The sequence below is a fragment of the Labeo rohita genome, chromosome 7 (assembly GCF_022985175.1).
Source record: "Labeo rohita strain BAU-BD-2019 chromosome 7, IGBB_LRoh.1.0, whole genome shotgun sequence".
Lineage (NCBI taxonomy): Eukaryota > Metazoa > Chordata > Actinopteri > Cypriniformes > Cyprinidae > Labeo > Labeo rohita.
Window position 1 is genome coordinate 31123744 of NC_066875.1, and position 22982 is coordinate 31146725.

At 35.9% G+C, this 22982-nt stretch overlaps 1 protein-coding gene across 1 annotated transcript in view; it reads left to right on the top strand.

Moving 5' to 3' along the window:
* The window catches only part of igdcc4 (immunoglobulin superfamily, DCC subclass, member 4), a 79305-nt gene that overhangs the window by 12177 nt on the left and 44146 nt on the right, over positions 1 to 22982 (top strand). Inside the window, exons 2-3 of the mRNA XM_051114963.1 lie at positions 16507 to 16815; positions 20277 to 20436. Coding sequence (XP_050970920.1) covers positions 16507 to 16815; positions 20277 to 20436 — 469 coding nt within the window. The remainder of the gene's footprint in view (positions 1 to 16506; positions 16816 to 20276; positions 20437 to 22982) is intronic.

The following is a 22982-nucleotide window of genomic DNA, read 5'->3' on the forward strand; positions in this document are numbered from 1 at the left end:
AAGAAGGGTCTTATTTAGTGAAAAGATCAGTCATTTTCTAAACAAATTGACAATTTATATACTTTTTAACCTCAAACGCTCATCTTGTCTAGCTCTGCGTGAACTCTGTGTATTCCAGTTCAATACAGTTAGGGTATGCCGAAAAACTCCCATCTCATTTTCTCCTCCAACTTCAAAATCGTCCTACGTCGCTGCAGAAGTACCGACCCAGTGTTTACAAAGTGAACATGCAAAGAAGACCAAATGCCTTTACAAAAAAAAACTTAAAACAGTGATGTAGGACAATTGTGAAGTTGAAGAAAATGAGATGGGAGAACTGGAATGCACACGAGTTCACGCAGAGCTAGACAAGACCAGCATTTGAGATTAAAAAGTATATAAATTGTAATAAAAAAAAAAAAAAAAAAAAAAGGTCTATCGTTTCACTAGATAAGACCCTTCTTCCTCAACTGGGATTGTTTAGAGCCCTTTGAAGCTGCATTGAAGCTGCATTTTGGAAGTTCAAATTCGAAAGCACTGCTGAAGTCCATTATATGAAGAGAAATCATTAAATGTTTTTTTTTCAAAAAACAATTTCTGTACGACTGAAGAAAGAAAGACATGAAGATCTTGGATGACAAGGGGGTAAATTATCTGTAAATTTTTGTTGTGGAAGTGAACTTCTCATTTAATATGCTGGTTTAGTGCTTTTCTCATAGTCACATTTAAAAATGGTTGTGCTGACTGATATTTTCCTGGAAACTGTGTTGTATATTTTCTTTAGGATTCCGTAATGAACAAAAAATTCCAAAGAACATAATTTATTTGTGAATTTATGTTTTTATTAATGCATCCTTGATAAATTATAAATTGATTAAAAAAAAAATCTTACTGCCCCCAAACATGTGAATAATTGTGTAAATCTGTATGAGTGGTGGATATGGACATCATTCATGGTGCACTGCATTTTCAGTCCAGTTGCAATGGTTCACATGGCAGTGGCACAGCTGCAGGATGTGCAAAGTCTAGCGAATGAGTCATTCTCCCTTCATGGTCTGAGGATATAACGTGTCCATTCCAAAGGAACTTTGTTTTGGCCAAGGATGTCAGAACAGCCAGAAAGAACAGTCAGAAAGTAGGTTTTGCTTTTTTCGTCCATTACATTTTTTGCAAGATATTTAATGCCTGAAACATGCATCTATAAGTTGATCTGTTTCAGCACAGACCAGTGAATGAGACGGTGCTTTTGCACAACTGCTCTTGAAGCCCTGTTTAACACACTGTTAGGCTGTGAGAATTGGCTGTCAACTGGGGAAGCCGTGACCTCTCGAATACCATCAGCTCTTTCCACTCATCAAGACTCGCTCAACAAGCCTTAATATAAAAAGTCCTTATCATCAACCACATCCTGAACACAGTGAGGTTTGCTAGGAGTCCTGTAATTGTTTGCACATCTCCCTAGAGCACTGTGGTTATTTTTTGAGTATTGTAATCTCTTTTATAATATTCCTGAGAGGCTTTTCTTCATTTGGCGTAAAACCTGTATGCCAACTTGGTTTGGTAAGGACATCAGAATACTAAATCCTTCAGCTTCTGCTTGGACATGAATTCAATTTCAATGTGTGATGGGTTCTTTTGATAGATTCCTCCTGATAGTATAAAGACGTCAGTGAATAAATGTATTAATGCACTGATGCCCTCTGAACGCTCATTGTACGGACATTTCCCATATGTGTGTATGTAGCTTCTGTATACTATTATCTATGAGAACATCCATTCGTGGGTTCTTCAGTGTCTGGTCTGTTAGTATTCCTCACATGCTTCAAGAGCACTGACCTCAGTAATCATTAAGTGCTTTGAGCGGTGTGTCAAAACCCACATGTGTTTCCATCTTGTTCCCCTTTGGTTGCTTACTGGCCAAACAGATCAACAAATCCATTGCAATCTGGGCCTTACAGGACGGTCTTAAAATAATCACCTTGCACAAAATCTGCGGTCTTGCAGTCACGTTCCTATCACTACTAATGGTCTGCTATTATTTTGTTAGTATATTGTTTGCTCATCTTTCTATTTGCTGGTGTATTTATTGTCACATCACAATGAAATGACACATCTGTCACTTTTCTGTCACTGTTCGCTCAGGATTCCTGCCACTTCATTCCTTTAGAAATCCATTTTAAATGAAAATACCTTGTCTGAGGAACAAAAACACCTTTTTGGATGCATTCTATTTGTGCCAGATGATTTTTTTTTAATTAAAAAAAACTAGAGATGCATGGTGTTAACTAAAACAATTTTTCAGTTAATCAAGTGAATTTAGGCATCACAGTATTATAATGTACAGTATGAAAAAATGGATTTTCATTTCTGGATTTGAACTTTGAACTTTTGCTGATCTCTGAGTTGGCGCAATGTCGAGTTATGGTTTTTTAAATACATTTGTTTTTGATTTTGTCATTTTTAGTTAACTTGTAACTTGCAATGTCAGAATGCATTGCTCTTTTACCAACACATTCTCACTCCCAACTCATCACATATTGACGCTTGGTCAGGATCCCTTGGCATCACTTTTTGACGCACAGGGTACCCCTTTAGCATTATTTTTCGACATGCAGGGTCCTCCGTTGCTTTGAATAAGAAACCTTTGGCGTCAAATTTTATCATCATGCTTAAGTAACATATTGGGTTATCATTTTGCCATTATTGCATATATGTTGGGGTGTGTTTTTCTTCAATGTAAACAGTCAAAAATATTTTTTTACATTACTCTATTTACACATTTATGAGCACGTACCCAACCCCTGCCCCTAAACCTAACCATTTGTCAATATAAAACAGGATATAACAGGCAGATACAACTACAGTCACAATTTATTTAAAAAGTATTAATATCCCAAGTCTAGCAAGGCAAAACAATTGATTTCTGAGAGGAGTAGACGCAGTCACTGTCTCTATCCGCCGTTAAGTTCATCCAAAAATTGCCGGCAGAAGAAGCGTTACGTTAGCTTTGGTTGTTAAATGCCATTGGCTCAATGTGTGTCTCATGACCGATTGCGTTATGCTAAATAAGTTTAGGAGTATCTTTCTGAATGTGATATGTTCAGGAGCAAGATTATTATTTTCAGTGATTAAAACCTAATGATTTACTCTGTTCTTCGGAGGACTTGGAATGCAACGCGACTTGTTTGTAATACTTTATACTGCTTTTTATTTAAAAAAAAAACAAAAAAAACCTGTCACTTTATTTTTATTTGACTGTTTTATATTGTTTTATTGTATTTTATATTGTCCAAAAGTTGGGTAGATTTAGGTAGAGGTAGGGGTAGAGATAGGGTTTAGGTGCTCCAAAATATCTATGAAAGTATAAAGGTATATAAAATGATTTTTATTTTTGCAAATGCATGCAAAACATTAAATGCGATGCATAATGCAAACAACTAAAAGCACTGGAAGACGCTGCATGTCCAAAAGTGATGCTACAGGGTTACCTTGACCATCAAAAAGTGACCCCAAGGGGTTCTGACCAAGTGTCAGTATTCAACGATCAGAGTGAGAATGTGTTATCTTTTATTTGAAATGAAGAGTTTGGTTATTCTTACCCCGGTTGTGTTTCATGAACACAAAGTAGTATTAAGATCTGTGTGTACCATGTTAAGGTCCAAAGCATGCCTTCTTAAAAAATATGTTTCAGTCTGTGAAGCCTGTGGTCAACTCAGAGATGCAGTAACAAAGCATCCCTGGAACTAAACATGTTTTTTTATAGATCTACTTGTCACCTCTTGGTAGTTGAATGTATTTCTTTATAAATACCTTATGCTTCTGCATAACCAGTGAAACTCTGCTTTTTTCGCTTCCGGGAGAACTGCAGTGATGTTGGATGAGCCGACCTTGTGATCCCATGGTAGCTTCCTTGCTGCTGTAAATTGTTTCTTCATCATTGCACTCTCTCTTGTCATATCCTCAAAGATGAAGAGTTTGCAGTCCTCCCACTCAATTCCCATACACTGCAGCAAGCGCCCGCTTTTATTCCTCCATGCTGTGGAGTTCAGGAATTTTACAAGCATGACACATAAATGTTGACTGTCATTAGGCTTGGACTATATCTTTTCTCATCCTCATGTCATTCTTGTATAACTTGTGCTGTGGAACACGAAAGTTGGTTTTAATTAATGTTTCACCTGTTATTGTCCATACATTTTAAAGTCAGTGGGGTCTGAAAATACAGTTTGTATAAGTTAAATTCAGTTTGCAAACAAATATGCAATTAACATTGCTTCTTCTGAGAAAGATCTCCTCTTCAGTTGAACATCCCCCCACCCCAACCCCCTTATTATTAGAAAGTAGAAAACTTTAGGGCTGGAGCAATTCTTTGATTGTATTCCAGTTTTCGATTTTTAAAAAATCAGCAAAATACCCGAAGTGGCGCATTCCACATATTAAAGCCATTAAAAAAAGCATAACGCATTTAAGAATTCACAAACGCTACGATTCAATTAAGTATATATAATTAAGTATTTTAATTATGTGCATGCCTGTAGGTTACCTATGTGCATTTCAGAGCGGCTCCGTTCACAGTAAATGCTGCTACACAAACCATTATTATTTACATGTATGGAGAGTCTCCAACTCCATCTCTGCATTTTGCTGAGTTTGGGTTTATTATAACGTTCATCTGGGAACGCAACGCACGTTCTTTCATCAGATTTGTAAGGTAAACCATTTATAAACCTATGCACGCAGGAGAATACATTATAAATTTTCTCAATATGCAAAGTGCTCATCGCGATTTCAAAATAAAAGTTTAAACCCTCATTCTGAGTAAACACGTTTTGATGTCCAGTGTCCACATATTAAAGAAATTACATTGGCTGTACACTGTTAGACATTTCAAAGGGTTGTCTGTTGCCAGTAAGTTACTGTAATTAGAATTTACAGTAGCAAACTGTATTTAATTTACAGTTGCAAACTGTAGCTGTTTTACAGCCAGATACTATTTAAAAAGTCAAATTCATCAGTATACTACTGTAATTCATTTATTTAAATATAGATTTAAGTAAATTTTATAATTTTATATTGAATTCATTTAAATTTATTTTATTTTTACTCTACATAGGTACTACTGACATTCAATTAAAACAGACACAATAATCACAAAATATCAAATACTTTATTTAAAACAATGCATGTATAACACTTAAAAATACAGTCTTAAACTGCTGGAACAGTGCATCTTCACCATTTCTCCTGTCTTAGGATGTTTTGCAGTGCATTATGTTGTATCCTCACAAAGAATCTATAGGAAACATAATGGAGATGCAGCCAAAGAATACACAGCCATCTGCAAAATCCAGGTGCTGCTCCAAAACGTGGCCACCACCTTTGCTCACCATCCACTTTGTTAATGACAGAAATGTCTTCTCTGGAAAAACAAGTAGAAGAAATGGCACACTTTTAACAGGCAAACCCCACATAGAATACACAAACATATCAAAACTATAGTTGTTCTCTTACCATGAACTATCAGTCTCAGTGTGGTTGGCATGCTCATGTCTGTCTTGATGCTTCATTGCAGTTGCCTTTAAAACACAAACACAACCAAATGCAGTAAATCTTAAAACTAATTCTAAAACTAGAGAGGCAGCTAACAGTTAGCTATATAACTTGTCTCACTAACATACAATTTTTTTTTTCTCAATAGGCTACTGGCCAACATTATACTAACACCTGAACAAAATTTCACATTAGTTAACCTAATTTTAATATAAGACAAGCGTTGCTCGTTGAAAATTATTTTAATTCAATAACTTAATTTAATAAGCTGACAAACGCCATTTGAAACGACAGCGCAGTTTACTATAGTAAAGTTTGTAACCGCCATGTTGACAGGTAAATAATACTAGGTTAAACTGGTGTGCAAAAATCAGACAAACACTCAGACAAACGTATATATATTTTTACCTTACTTGCCGGTCATAATCTCTTGTAAATTGCATCTACACACAGCGCGGATGTTCTCCGGAACTCTTCCACTCTCGCGGGTTCATCCCCAGGCAAACGCCGACTCGACAAAAGAAGACAATATAGAACCCATTAAATATACAATCTACAGTGGATGCTTACAGTAAAGTAATGCCCCGGTATATTTCTGACTTACAGATGTACTTCAAGCACTCGTGCTGTGTCTGACATGAAGGACAAACGGATTTCCAGTCATTACAAGCGACGCAGCACATCCAGTGTAGCCCGTCCCAAGCTGTTGTGGCGTTGTAGACACGGTGTAGGGCAAATCGTGTAAATCCAAATACAATAAATCAGGAAAAATTAAACGACAACAATAGAATGCCGCCAATGAGGCCGTTACAGCAAATACAGTAGTATACAGCCATTTTTAAAAATACAGTAAGTCTCTGTATTTGGGGTCTGACGTCACAGAAAATTCCCATAATGCAATGGTTATTACAGTTATTTACTGCAAAGGGAATTTGCAGTATTATTCTGGGTGATATACAGCTAATAACTGTAGAAATTACAGAAATGTCAGTGTAGCTTTACTGTCCTAAAAAAAAGGCCAAATATTAAAGACTAAGTGGATATTTGAATTAAAGTGTAAAAACAATCGTCAGGCCATTGGCGCCCTCTGCAGGCACTTGCAATGCGTAATATACGTTAGCTCTATTGTTTCTAATTTATTACGTATTTAACAGTTTTGTTCAATAAAACCTTATGATTACTTGCTTTTGATACTTTATTTGAACTTATTTAATTATTATTGCCTCATTGCTATTATATATGTATTTTAAGTCATTTTAAAGGGTACTGTTCACTTAGTTCTAATTTTATTACTACAAAAGAAATTATTATTATTATCCGATTATTTGATTAATCATCAGAATAATTCACAGATCACTCGATTACCAAAATAATTGTTATTGACAGCCCTAGTAAAATTAAATGTGCTTGTGGCAGTAAGTATCCTATTATTTCTGTTCATTTTATAACAAATGTAAAAATGTTTCACTCATTTTGGACAGAAATAATGTTTATACGTTTTTAAAAGAGGGCATCTAATGATTCATTAACAAAAAAGACAAATATGACTAAATATATGACCAGGTATTGCAAATAAGCAAGTCTTACAAATATGGACTTACACTCCATGCCAAAGGTTAAAATGTTGGAAGTATGAAGTGCTAAAAGTGGAGAAAAGTGCATGTGGAGAAACTAAGGTATTTGATTTGAGTGAACAATTGCCTTTTTGATGTCAAAAACAACAAAACATCAATGAGCATTTTCTTCTGCATTTCTGCTTTGTTGTCGTATATTTAGGTTTTGTTGTGTAAAACAAAATTAACACACTGTAAAAATGAAGAAAAACGACAGGGTAACACAATAAATCATGAATGAGGTTGTTTTTATTTAAATGAAAAAGAATGTTTACATTTTACACATATTATTTCAAGCTGTTAGAGAAGGTATTTTCTCTGTTTATTTTGATCTTATCACATAAAACAAATGCATTTTTGGATGGAAAAAACATTCATTTGATTTATTACCAAATTTTGTCTCCAAAGTAAAGATAAATAAACCCACACAACCTGTAAAATTACATGATCATAACTTCCCGAAGTCATACTACAAATAATTAAAGCCTAATTACAGAAAATATTGTGACAATTGTGAAGTCATGCAATCTGTAACCGGGCACTTACGGGTCTCTCTTAATGGTTTTGTGTTTTTTTTTTTTCTCTCTCTCAGGGAGAATGAGCATATTGTGAACATAATAATGCAAAAATATACAAGGTGAAATCTAGTCAGGTTTTAATTGTGAAATCAATATATATCGAAACTCAGAGCAGTAACACATTAAGCGAGAAAGAAACTAATCTGTGAACGGTTTGTGTGTCATTTGTCATAACTCATTATATGTCACTCTAAAATGTGATGTGACACGTTACATGTATGCTGTTTCTGCGGTCATGTTTTCATGTATTGTCTCTCTCAGTGATTGTGCCGTGCTGCTGATTAGTAGCTGGCACTGTACTCGGGATACACACACAAATGCACCCACACAGACATGTTGCCATCTGAATTTAAATGGTTTGTTGCGTTGGGCTATCAATCAGACCATCTGTCCCTGTCCTCCCAGCCTTCATTAGTGGTTGTGCAGTGCATATGTCACACATCCAGCTGGCACAAACGCATGTTCATACACAGCTCCACCTTTGTCCACCTCGTGCAGTGCTTAGTTCTCAGCCAGTAGCTGGCTGGAGTGCCAACCAGAATTGCTCCATGTGAGTGTGAACTGAAGCTTGATTTAGTGTTTACAAAGTGTGTGTGAGCTGCTGTAATCCATCCTCAGATAGGATGTTGTATATATCTGTTCTTATTGTTGTTATCTGCAGCATATCTGTTCAGATATAGAGTGTTTGGATGTGTTATTGTTTTCTTTTTTGATTATGGCTTAAGATACTTTAACCTCTTATACATACTTTACAAGCATAAACCTTTAGATTTGTAGCTCATAAAGTCAGTATGATATCTCTGACAGGCTGTTATTACACATTAGTATATGTTTGTATTTTAATTAAACAGTCCATTAGAGCATACTAAAATTTCAATCAATGCTCAACATTTCTTCAATATGCGGGAATGATGATAAGGACTGATTTTACAATTATACTAACATATGTTCACAGCACTGACGTGCATTGGTGTTCTGAAATGGAGAGGCACTATTTATTTTTTATTTTTTTTAATTCATGTCCCTGTCCACATTTTCTTGGTTAAATAAACATTACATTACACTATCAGAATAAAAAATATATATATTGTATTTTTACAATAAACAATGTAAATAATAGTTTCTATTTATAAAAACTAGGTATACATTTCATCAGTTCAAAGTTTTTAAGCATTTATCCAAAATAATAACTGAAGGCAGTAACAGTTTAAACTTTTTTTTTTTTTGTTTAAACAATTATGTTTTATTTATGAAGTGATGTTTAGCTGTTCTTTTTCATATTAAACTTATTATCGGATCATCAGAGCTCGGTAAACACTGGTCACGGTTGTGGAAATGTACCTTTAATTTCAACATGCTGATTGCTTACTAAAAAAGCCACAGATCATGTTTTCAGGCCATTTGAAGTTTAATTTTGACTTGACTTGGCATGCTTTAGGGGGTCTGTTAAAACTCAATGGGCTCAAAGGAGATGAGAGAGACGTGGACTCCCGCTGTTGCTGTTGGACAGTTTTAATTTAGAAAAATAAGTGATTTTTATGCTTTATGTGTCATATTTTGTAATATTTGCATTGTTTCCTCCTCTGAGGAAACGCCCCTGGTTCACAGAAACCTATATTGTTAAATCCATACTTAATTCTAGATTTCTTTGTTGTCCAACACATTTAGTTAGAAGAATTAAATACATTTAGTTTAAATACCGTGTCAAAACAAAAAAATTACAGATAATTTACTCACCCTCTTGTCATCCAAGATGTGAAGAAATGATGTTTCTTGAGGAAAATGTTTCAGGAATGTTCTCCATATAATGGACTTCTATGGTGCCCGCAAGTTTGAACTTCCAAAATGTAGTTTAAATGGGGCTTCAAAGGGCTCTAAATGATCCCAGCCGAGGAAGAAGGGTCTTATGTAGTGAAATGATTGGTTAATTTCTAAAAAAATTTACAATTGATATACTTTTTAACCTCAAATGCTCGTCTGATGTGCATGTGCAGAAGTACCAACCCAGTGTTTACAAAGTGAATGTGCAAAGAAGGTTAAACATCCTTTAAAAAAAAGGTAAAACAGCAATGTAGGACGATTTTGAAGTTGGAGGACAAAATGAGATGGGAGTTTTTCAACCAACCCTAACTGTATTGATTTGGAATGCACAGAGTACCCATGCACATTGCAGAGCTAGACAAGACAAGCTTTTGAGGTTAAAAAGTGTATAAATTGTACTTTTTTTTTTTTTTTTTTTTCAGAAAATAACTGATTGTTTTGCAAGATAAGACCCTTCTTCCTTGGTTGGGACTGTTAGAGCTCTTTGAAGCTGCATTTAAACTGCATTTTGGAAGTTCAAACTTGTGGGCACCAAGTTTTACTTAAGAAACATAATTTCTTTACAGCTGACGAAAGAAAGACATGAACATCTTGGATGACAAGGGGGTGAGTAAATCGTCTGTAAATTTTTGTTGTGGAAGTGAACTTCTCCTTTAAGTATTGAAGAGTCAGTTATTTGTTTTGGTGGTGAAGTGGTATTTGCTCAACTAAACAGTTCAAATAAGTACTTTCAAGGGCACCAAACGGTCAAGATACAAATGATATAGTGTCATTTCTCAAAAAATAGCAGTTTGTTGGGATTTTGTCATATGAAACAATGTATAACATTTGTATAACATATGTATAACATTTTATTTCTATATGTCATTTGTGACTTTATGCAACATTATGCATTATGTAAATTATGAACATTACAAATATATCACATAGACATGCATGTACAACTTCAATAATGCTGACAGAAAGGTCACTTATGCTCATAATGCCTTTTCTCAGGGATACAATCTATAATCCAATTTTCTACTCAGGAATAGAACATTTACTCATATGTTTTCTATAATTTTATAGTGGTTTAAAAAGGGCATATTTGTTTTTCTATATATACAAATTGCATTTTAACCTTGAATGAATGGTGTTCACAACAATTGACAGATCTGTAATTCAAGAGTTTTGGGAGATGTTTTAAAGGGGTCATCGGATGTAAAGTTCACTCTTACATGTTGTTTGAACATAAATATGTGTTGGCAGTGTGCGTACACAAACACCCTATAATGATAAAAATCCACCCAGCTGTTTTTATTTAATCTGTAAAAATCATGCCGCTCCCATGATAAATTGATTAACATGACCATCTTACCTTAGATCTGCTCTGATGAGCTGTAACAGTCCGATTGCCATTGTTTCAATGCTGGAACAGGGACAGAATAGCTCCTAAGTGATTGAGCTGTTGTTGAATGTAACAATGAACATAGTAGTCGTTATTTACTCCTGACATCTGAGCAGCTGAAGACACAGTGGATTACGGTTGTTTGTGAAGGGAATACACCTCCCGATCTACATAAATGCGTTTATGTTCACGCGAATCATTCGTGATCCAGCTTCACTTACAGCAGAAGTGAGTATAAGGGTTTTTTTAAAGCCTAGAAAACAAGAGAATCTAACTTTCACTGTTATAGTTATAAAAAAGATTTTTAGGTAGTTATAAGTCAAGTCGACATCTGAGATGCCTCTGTAGATGGCGGATGTTGAGAGTGTTGCTGCATGTCACACTGATAATGCAGTATGTTACGTAAATACAAGGTGCTGTATTTGTTGAGTCACATCACGAGTGTTTCATGCCTTTGGTGATGCAATCAGGCCGCTGCTAGTTTCATTGGATGGACCACAGTTCAGACAAAATGTTCTATACTACCCCTGAGCACTGCCTCCACTTCACAGCAACACATGCAGAGGCGATAATTTACTTGTGTGTATTGTGAAAGATGAGGCTGCTGCTGTGTAACTGAGAAGTTTGCACTGTGTGTAATATATGGTGTTTGTGGGTAGATTTTCTCATTGATGAATGCACAGTAATTAATGGAGCCAGATTTTCTAGAACATTCTTTTACCAGTATTAGTCTCTTAGCATAGCTAGATGAAAAGACCAGCTTTTGTGATAGATGGGCAGGAAAGCATAAGCAGATGAAATTTTGCCATTATGTGAGCTTTAAAGGGTTAGTTTACCCCAAGATGAAAATTCTGTCATTTAGTACTCACGCCCATGTCGTTCCAAACACATCATTCATTCATCTACATAAATTAAGATATTTTTGATGAAATCCAAGAGCTTTCTGACCCTGCATAGACAGCAACTGTACTACCACCTTCCAGGACCATAATGTTAGTAAGGACTAAAATAGTCCATGTGACATCAGTGGTTTAACCTTAATTTTATGAAGCTACGAGAATACTTTTTCTATTTTGTATTTTGAACACACGCCAAAAACTGACACGGAAGAGAAGAAATTGTTGAATGAAGTCATGTATCATTCTTTATTATAAATCGGTCAAGCTTGGCTTAGCATAAATTTTCATACTGTTCCGGACTTGTTAGTTAGTGCTGGTTTGGTGGTGTTCACTGAGTGTTGCAGATTGACCAGCGTGATCTTTATAGTGAAACTGGTTGAGACTGTAAGGAAACCAGCATCCAAAACGTATCATATGACCTCTTTTCAGCAGGGTGTTTTATGGTGTTGCTATTTTGCTTTGGCAGATGCTTTGGGCTACTACATAACTAGTGTCTCCATGGAAAATACTGTCTCTTCTATCTTCCATCTCTGTTTAGCACTCTCTTCATTTACAAAGGCAGAGTAGCAGTGATGATTTGGTTGGATCTCTGCCATGCCACGAGATTCCCCACCGGATTGATCTCAGAGGGAGTCCACAGCAGCAGAGGTCCATCGGGGTGAGAAATCACCCCACAAACATTGCCATTTCACAAACTCAGCGTGGTCTCAGGAAGCTGGTGTGCGTTTATGTGCACACAAGAGAAAGAGCGTCGTTACAAAATGGACAAGTATTTCATTTTAATGTGTGTTTTGACACCCACTTCAAGTGTGTGCTTAGAAGGATTTGTTCTTTTTTGTGTGAGCTTTGTGCCAAACTCTGCGTGCGAGAGAGAAGCTGTTGGGAGGTAAATAATGTAAAGTCATCAAAGATCTCAGAAAACTTGAGAGACTTTGCCAAAGAACTGGCCAAGAAATTACCGTAAATGCCCTTGATGAGATTTAATTGGAGATTGAATAGAAGAAAGACAGTGAGAGGACAGAGAAGCGCAGTGAAGGTGAGCTGGGGTTACCGTCTATTGAAACGATCCTGCGTTCTCTGTCTAACTGTTAATGGCTGGTGAAAGTAGGCCAGTGTTTCTGTTATTATGGCCCACAGATCTCTAATGCCTTTGATGCAGGGCGGCTCATTGTGGGCAGCGTTTCATTTTTTTTTTCTCTCTCTCTCAGATCTATACACAGGCACATGCATTTGTTCTCTCACTTACTAATAAGGTCTCATTTGGAATGGCGCTGGCCTTTTTGGAGCCAGGGGCTTAGTGGCCTTATTTTCACCTATAAACAGAGGTAGGCGATTGCACTCAGGGACCCTGCAGCTCTGGTTGTGCTGAACTTACTATGAGTCTCTCTCTGTCAGTCTGCGTTCTTTCTGCCTCAGAAGTCACTCTCTCACATATTTGTCTGCGCGCTCTGGCTTTCAGCCATCCAACAAGTATTATTGTGTTTTCCCTTCCTTCTTTTGTGTGATAGCTGTTTGAGCTGCTTTTGCTTGCTAGCTTGTCTCTCTTGCACACACACACACACACACACACATCCAGGGATGCCGGAGGGTCAGCTTCCACTTTAATCTAGGAAATAATTCCATTTCCCATTAGCGTAATTAATTGGGAGCTTACTGCAGCACGAAAATGTAGAGGACTAATGTGTGCTCAACGTGTGGTCTTGTGTGTGTGTGTATGCAAGTGTACAGAGTGCTGAAATAGTATTATGGCTGGCTGATTAGCATAGTCGTTATAAAATTATTGCCTCACGCTTGACATGACTGACAACGTGAATAACTCTGTTCTGCAGGTTACTGTGAGTGTAAAGTAAATGGTGTTTTCCGGACTGTACGCTGCTACAAGACCTGTTTTCATTGTTTGGTAAAAAGTAAATGTCATTTGTAAATAAATTATTGAGTCAGATATGCTGTGTTGAAGAGTGACGGTCTTTCTTTGGTCAGTCTGATGTTCTTCCAAAAATATGCAGGCAGCTCAGCACGTTCATGAAAATAATATTGTAATAATAATAATAATAATATAATGATTATATATATATATATTTTTTTATTCATTTATAATCATTGTACTGTGTTGTACTAAAACCAAAAGAAATTTTGAAAATATTAAGTGGAAAATTTACTTTTACTTAAAGCATCCTAGGTGTATATGATTTCCTTCTTTCAGACAAATCCAATCGGAGTTATATTAAAAATTATCCTGGCACTTCCAAGCTTTATAATGGCATGGGCGATTATTTCTCTTCATCAGTCCAAAACAAGTCCAGTAAAGCGCATCCGTAATATAAAGTGCTTCACACGGCTCCAGGGGGTGAATAAAGACCTCCTGTAGGGAATTGATGTGTTTTTGTAAAAAAAAAAATATCCGTATTTAAAACATAATGCATGTTGTAAATATGGATATTTTTCTTATAAAAATGCATTGATTCGCTACAGGAGGCCTTTATTCACCTCCCGGAGCCATGTGAGGCACTTTTTATTATGGATGCACTTTCTTGGACTTGTTTTAGACTGATGAAGAGAAGCACCTGTCCATTGCATTATAAAGCTTGAAGGAGCCAGAACAATTTTTAATATAACTCGTATTTGTCTGAAGTCATATACACGTAGGATGACTTGAGGGTAAGTAAATAATGTGCTAATTTTCATTTTTGGGTTAACTAACCCTTTACGTTCATGTCATACCTTGTTTTACCCACTGTTAGAATACTGTTAGGTATTTATAGACCAGAAGGGAACATTTTTAATTCAGTTCAGTTCACTTCACCCACCTGCATCTCGCCACTGAGTATAAACACTTTATAGTCTGATTCAGCTCCAGCACAGAGTAGCTGTGGGTGTTGGTGAGCTCAAATTCAAATCCTTTTAAGCTTTAGAGGCCATTCAGCCAATTCAAAACAATTATATTGTATTATATTATATGAAGATCTAAACTGGCATACACTGAACACTTTTTTTTTGAACAATTCAATTTAAATGTATTTTAAGATTTGTTTTTTTTTTTATAGCACTTTTCACAATAAATATTCTAAAGCAGTTTCATGAAGAATATTGCCTTGGGCAACAGTGGCAAGGTAAAATTATATTATCTGTATATATAACACTTACACAAATGTTGTAAGGAAAACACTAAGCTGTATTTGCTTTTGTTTATTTTTTAATTAATTAACTTTTTTTCAATAGATGAAATACTTATTATGATCATTTCTGACAAGATTTAAAAAGCAGAATGACAGTAATGTACTTTTGTTTTTTTTTTTGTTTTTTTTATTGTTTTTTTTTTAACTTCACTCATTTTATTCCTCAGATGACCTAGCATCTCCTTGTGGCCCCTTGAACTCCAGTTTAAAGACCACTAATCTAAATGATTCTGCTTTTCTCTTATACATTTGTGGCAATTTGACAATATAGACCAATTTGGAGTAGATGTCACAGTTACGTCGCTTGCAGCTGCGTGCATTGTCGTGGCAGAAAAACACTGGTAACAAGTACAAGGAAACGTGTAATATTCTTAGAATGAGAGAAAAAATGTATTATTGTGCCTTTGAATGTCAGAATTGGAATGCAAATTATTTTTATAGAATACTGTTGTAAGACGCCATTTGAAGCTAAACGCTAAAGATGTTTAAATGGACAGACTATGATTACTCTACTTTTAAAGCATACATTTGATTTAAACAATAGGTCTATATGATATTCACATATACAGTTTGTAGGGGACATATCGTATTAGTCCTACAGTTACAGCAAGAAATACTATTTAAACCTATAACATTTTCATAACATTATTATTACATTATTTTTTTCTCACAGTTTGGACTATTTTATATCTCCTAGTTTGCACTTCATAACTTGATTTAACTCAACTCATAGTGAGTTTGTCAAATCTGACGAATAAAAGACAGAAGCGTGGGATAAACATTCTGAGCCGAGGAGAAAAGGAGAGAATGACATGAATGTTTTTTTCTTATCATAATTGTGAGGTATAGTCTCAGAATTGTAAGAATAAAGCCAGAATTTTGAAATATAAATTTATCTTTTTTGGCTTCCATAGACTGCTACTTGAAAACTGTAATTTTCTACCACCAGATAGGCTCCGCCCACAAAAAACATCATCACTGTTTGCAAACACAAAATTGGTCTATAAAAGCAGTTTAAAGCAGCCATATTTTGTTACCATCATATTATGACTTTTGGATTAAGTAAGTGATTACATTTTAGTAAATAACATACAGGAATGCAATATATTTATATATCTGGTCACTTGTTACACATTGTTTGTAATGTACTGTGTGTTGTATTCCAAGTAGCCTACAGGTAATGTGTTTCCTTTCAGAAGTAGTGTTACTTTCTGAAGATTGTTACTTCATACCTAAGGTACATTAGTGGAAGAATTTGTAGGATTCTACCTTTATAAAATGAAATCTTTGTTAATCAAATGGAATTTTGTATTGAATCAAATAATTTTGAATGAGCAAAATTACTCTTTGAATCAAATAAAAATGTGAATCAATTCACTGTTACGAACCCTTTTTGCTGATGAATTTCTTTTGGGTTTCTTTCTTTCACACTTTCTTTTGTTCATCAGAAGTTGTAACATCAGCTCTTTCTCTCTTTCTCTCCCCCTCTCACTCACTAATTAGAGAAGCCCGTTTCTGTGGAGCTGAGCTGTGGTGCTGGTCCTGTCCATGTGGTTCTGGAGCCTGATCACCCTCTGCTGCTGGAATGCCACCTGGGGGCCAGTGAGCCCCCCCTCAACGTGACCTGGCTGCGGGATGGGGCGGTTCTCTCTGAAAGCCAGACCATCCGGCCTTTGCCTAACGGATCTCTGCTCATCTTGCCCTCTTCCACGGATGGCCAGGCTCCAGCGGGTGTGGAGGGCGGATACAGCTGCCTAAGTACCAGCTCGACAGGAGCCCTGACCAGCCGGGCTCTCACCCTGCATCTCGCCAGTGAGTATAAACACTTTCTCCTCTGATTTATGTCCAACACACAGCAGCTGTGGGTCTAAGAGAGATCAAAGAACCAGATTCTTTCAAACTTGAGAGGCCAGCCAATGTTCAGGTTTTTGCTTGTGTGTTTTGAGTTTAAATCAGCGTCATCTGGAATGCATCACATTGTAATTACAGTGTATGCATGTCTCATAAACATCTACCTCTGATAAAAGTTTAAAAACATTTATTTTATTATACTGTACGCTTAAAAAGTGCTAAAGGAATTACTTTGAAACCATTTTTACTTATAAAATTGCTAGTAAATTTCACAAATAATTACAAAGAAATGACATGTATACATACACACATATAGTATGTTAAATTATTTAGATCTAAATTAAACTAGCCGTGTGCATCACATCTCTCTCTGTCCTACTCTCTCTGCCGCATTCCACTTGGTGGTTGTCTTTGCTTGGCTGGATCTGAGTGCCGTTCTTACCTGGCTAGCACAAGGACTCGATTGTGCTTTTTGAAGAGCTTGAGGAGGAGAAGGATATCAGACTTCAGCCCCTTTATCTCTTTACCTCCCTCTTTCTTTCTCTTTGTAAGGCAGCCCACTAGACGAGAAGGACCATTTCCTTAAGTCATTATGTATTTCATTGGCCATGACTCTGTCTTCCTTTATTATATCTGTTCATTCAATTTTGCTTTATTACTTTTATGTAGGTAGTAATGATGCCTGCTATCCCTGCTGTAGACACTGATGGACGTTGCAGTTTTAATGTAAAAGAGAGCGTGTGTCATGTTAGTCTAACATGAAAATTAGAAACCAAAAGTAAGAATACAAAATAACATATTGTCATTGTTATTTATCATAAAGGCCAACAAAAGTAGCTTTATTTAAGGCCTAAACACCGATGGTGCGAGGACCCTATTGGAATTCTCCAAAATGAATCACATTTTTAAGGGCCTAAACATGGTCGAAAACTCATGAAATTTTGCACACATCAAACAAAACAATGGCTCTATAGCACCACCTATAAAATTTCAACAAAGTGCCCCTCGAGCTGTTTCACATACATGTACAAATTCAGTAGACACATGTAACACACCAATACCTAAAAAAAAGTCCCCGGTAAGAAGTCCGGAAACCAACAGGAAGTTCGTTATTTCGTTGTTCCGTTTTTGCCATTTTCGGGCGTTGTATTTAAACATACTCCTCCTAGAGATTTAAACAGATCAACACCAAATTTGGTCAGTGTAATCTAAAGCCCTTTCAATGCTGATTGCAGCTTTATTTTTTATTTTATTTTAATTAAAGAGACGGTGCACCCCAAAATGAAAATTCTGTCATTAATTACTCATGTCATTCCAAACCTGTAAGACCTTCAGTCATTTTCACAACGCACATTCAGATATTTTTGATGAAATCCGAGAGCATTCTGACCCTGCATAGACACCAGTGCAACTGACATGTTTAAGGCCCAGAAAGTTAGTAAGGACATTTGTTAAAATCGTACATGTGACATTAGTGGATCAACCGTAATCTTATGAAGGTACGAGAATATGTTTTGGGCACAAAGAAAACAAAAATGGCGACTTTATTTAACAATTTCTCCTCTTCCGTGTCAGTCTTCAACACACATTCACTGGAGTACCACAACAGATGCTTGTGGTGCTGCTGACAGAGGACACGGCATTCTGATGTCGGAAGAGAAGAAATTGTTGAATAAAGTCTTTTTTTTTTTTTTTTTTTGTGCACAAAAAGTATTCTCGTAGCTTCAAAAAATTAAGGTTGAACCACTGATGTCACATGGACTATTTTAATGAAGTCCATACTACCTTTCTGGGCCTTGAACGTGTCAGTTGCATTACTGTCTATGCAGGGCCACAAAAGCTTTTGGATTTTATCAAAAATATCTTAATTTGTATTCAGAAGATGAACAAAGGTCTTTCGGGTTTGGACGACATGAGGGTGAGAAATTAATGACAGAATTTAAATTTTTGGGTGAACTATCCATTTAAGGTGATTTTGTACTTTGTGCTAGGGAAACAGTTACTTCTCATGGTGGTGAGAAACTGTCATGTTGAGTTGAAAACAATAGTTGAATATTTACTGCAGATCTTTGTCACAGTGTTTTCAGAATGAACCAGACAGAGAGACAGTACTGGGATTGGAGATAGTCCAAACAGAAAGACCATTTCCTCCATTGAGAAATCAGTGCAGTGAAGGTCTCTACCAGGGGAGGGATGCGAGTACATGGTTTTGTAATTTACCCCGGTTATCTGTCATCTGCATGACTGGGATCCTCAGGGCTGCAGCATGTGGAGGTGAGCTGCTCTGAGAAACAGTGACTCTCGGTAGCAGTCACGCACTTACAGTTATCATGATAATTATCTTATTCATTATTACTCTCTTGCCGGTGACAGTGGCAGGGGAAGGGATCCTCATTTAAACAGTTTTCTCTCCATATACTACTTTTTTGTTGTTATGAAGTAGCTTTTCTCTCAGTGGCTGAATATTTCTCATTATTCCTTAATAACTTTGTCTTTTCAGATGCTCACACCTACACATAACCATGCTGCTGGTGTGTGCTCCAGTAAATCTCCTATGTTTTTTTTTTTTTTTTTTTTTTTTTTTTTTGTGGAGTGTGTTTGCTTTAGACCGCATGCTGTGTACAAGTCAAAAATATCTAGTGTTAATGTTTAACAGGTCTCAGCCGAGCAGGCTACACTGCCTGGGGAACTGTTATGTACGCCGATGTGCTTCATGTGTGAGCTTGTTTAGGAACTTTTTGATTTGAACTGTCTGTATATTGATGCCTGCTCCTGGGTAACAAAGTCAAATTAATAGTCAGTAGTGTTTTGAACATACATTGGTCCATTATAAATGTTTGTGTTCTTATTATGACTGATTAAATCAGTGTCAGTTTAATGCTACAAGATTTTGTTTGCATAAGTGCTGACAGTTTGGTTGTGAAGTTTGAGTTTATAGTAACATTTTCCAATAAGTTTTTACAGCATTTAATAGCATAGGTTCATGTTCATTTCTAAATATAATATTGTTTATTGTTAATTCAAAAAAACAACTTAAAATAATAAAAATCTAATAATGTATGTCTAATTAATGCAAACCGAAACCAAAATTTTAACTCTGGTTATATATTTGCTATTTGTGTGAATAATGAAGTACCCACTCGCTTGCTCTGGTGTGTGCGAGTGTTCTTTGGGGTTATGAGCAGTGTGAGTCTAGCAGATGTAGCAGATCAAAGTGAGAGTATTTTCAAAGCTCAGAGGCACCAGAGCAGAGGTCAGGGGCCCCGCTTGCCTTCCTCTACTCCCACCATGTGGATACATTGCTTGTGCTTATTCCACAAAAAGTTAATGTGATGCATTCACTTATTCCCTTTTTTGATTTCTTGTTGCTTCTTTTTTCTTGTCTTTCTGACACACTCTCTTGCTTTCTGTGTCTTTCTCAGGCTTGTCCCGTTTTCTTCAGGATCCTGAACCTCAGGTTGTGCCAGTAGGTGGCACTGCCCGGTTTGAGTGCTATATAGATGGTTTACCCACCCCAAGTATCACCTGGGAGAAGAACCAGGTGCCCTTACCTGCACCCACAGAACCTCTAGAACCATCCAGGTAAGTTATCTTGGGATTTTGGAATATCTGACTTTTTTTTTTTGTCATATTTTATTTATGTACAACATTGTTGGTACAGAGTGAGTGTAAAGCTTGTCCAACATGGGAGCTAACTTTGTTGTTTGGTGTTTGTTTGGGGTCAGTAAGATCTGTTGTGTTGTGTTTATTCGGTCAAAAACACAGTAACAGAGTGATATTGTGAAATATTATATTATATATTTTAAAATGTAATTTATTCTTGTGATGTCAAAGCTGAATTTTCAGCATCATTACTCCAGTCTTCAGTGTCACATGATCTATCAGAAATCATTCCAAAATGCTGATTCTGTGCTCAATAAACATTTCTTATTATTATCAATGTTGAAAATGGTCTTTCTTCTTAATATCTTTGTGGAAACCCAGACACTTTTTTTCAGGGTAGACTGATGTATAGAAAATTTAAAATAACTGCGTTTATTTGAAATAGACTTTTTTTGTAACAGAGTAAAAGTCTTTATTGGCATCCTTGCTCCATTTCTTTTAAAAATAATTTGATTGTTTTAACATCTATTTACAACATGTTTTTTTTTTTTTAAAGAAGCTGAACATTGTAACTGATCACAGATGTGTCATTGGCAAATCAAATGAGTACCAGTAGTGAAAACTGTTCTTAACAAACATGTTTAAAGCATCCACATATTCAAGTTTTAGGTTTCACTTCTTTTCAAGGAACACTCAAAAAGAACATCAAAAAACAATCTGGAATTCTTTTTGAATTCATTAGGTGTTGCATCACTTGTTTGCAATGTAAACTGTGTAACATGGACAGTCAGGGGGAAAGCTTCATTACAGTGGCAGATTCACTGGAATGAGATAATCAAAATTTCACACCAAAATATGTAGTTTAATGTAAATTCTATATTTTTAAATGATATGTTAATCTAAATTAATAATACCTTATTATTGTCAATTGTTCAACCCTTTCTTGAAATTAATCTGCACAACACTTGCCTGGTAGTTTTGTAGTGCTGTATCTTAAATTACTGATGTTAAAAAAATTCCCAGTACTTGTTTTCTGATTCATTTAAACTCTATCCTAACAGATAATAGCCTGCGGTTAGGTTAGAAGCTGCCCAGCTCCTCCAATTATGTGTCTTGTCTAGAGAATACTTGTGGTGTGCCTAGTGGTGAAAACTCATTAGGCATAAGACTATCCATAGTGTCTGTGAGTGTAGTTCTGCATGGACTGACGATAGGAGCATAATGTAGTTTTGTAATATCCCTATCAGTAACTTTGTATAATTGAATATCAAAGTTGATTTGATTGTTTTTTTGTGTTTGAAAAGATGTCATAGTTTGAAGGTAGCCAAACATTCATGTTACAGTATTGCCAGTTCATCTTATAGGGTAATCGCAGTTGTTTACCATTTTCCAAGTGTGTGCATGTTACAGTAGGTTTTGCAATTTGTCAATATAGAGCAGAAAAGACTGCACGTGACAGGAGCCAATCAATGACTCTGTGTACAAGAGGCCCATCAGAGGTCAAAGAGTTGGGCATGGGCCCCATCAAAGAAGTGGGCATCACAGGGAGGGAGGCAGAGGGCAGCAAACTTTTGCATCAAATGAAGTCCGGGTCATCGGTTTAATGTATGTCATGTCATGTGATAAACAGAGGGTTTACAATAGCAGACGCTGCCAGATTTCTGTAACTCACTGACCCCATCTGAAACGGCCAACTACAGAATCTGTAAGAAATCTGAAAGATTTTTTTTTTTTTTTGGTTAAGAAAACTCTTGCTAGCTGTGCAGCATAATGATCATGAAAATTATTGACAGTATTTTCTACCGTCCCAACTGGCACAAAACCTTGTTAGTGTGTTATATCTTTAAGTACACATTTTGATAACACATTGGAAAGATATTTACGTGCATAATGGATTTGCTAGAAATTTAAAACGTTTTTTCCTAATTTGTTTTTCCTGCCGTTACACCAAATGTTCTTATTCCGTATCACTGGAATCTTATGTTTTGAAATGGTTATGTAAAAAGACAAATCCTAATGGAACCCTAATGAAAGCAAAAAATATTGTTTAAGAATTAATAGCATTTGTAGAAAAATATGTGCATTCCAACCATTTCAATGAGTTCTTGTTCTTTCACTCATGGCAATAATGTTTGATTTAATATTGCTGGATGTAGCCAAGTTTGCTGAATACACTGTCTAGATAGCATTAAATGTTATCTTGCAACTGACTTTCCCAATACATTATATAATCATTTGCTCATGTAATTTGTGATATTGGTAGAAGGTTAGGTAAATAAGCTTCTAGTATTTAATTCCATTTTTTGTTTGTGTGTTTATTTATAATTAAGATACGTGGTCCCAATATGGCCTTGCATTATAGTCAATTATTTTGAGTTCTGATTTTATTTTTGCAGATGGCTGCCATCAAGAGATATGAAATTTTCCATTTCCAGTATTTTTTTCTTTATATTCCCTGTCTCTCTTTGTTGATTCTCCTTTTTTTCTTTCTTGCACAGGCATATGCTTGAACTTGAGAGCAAGAG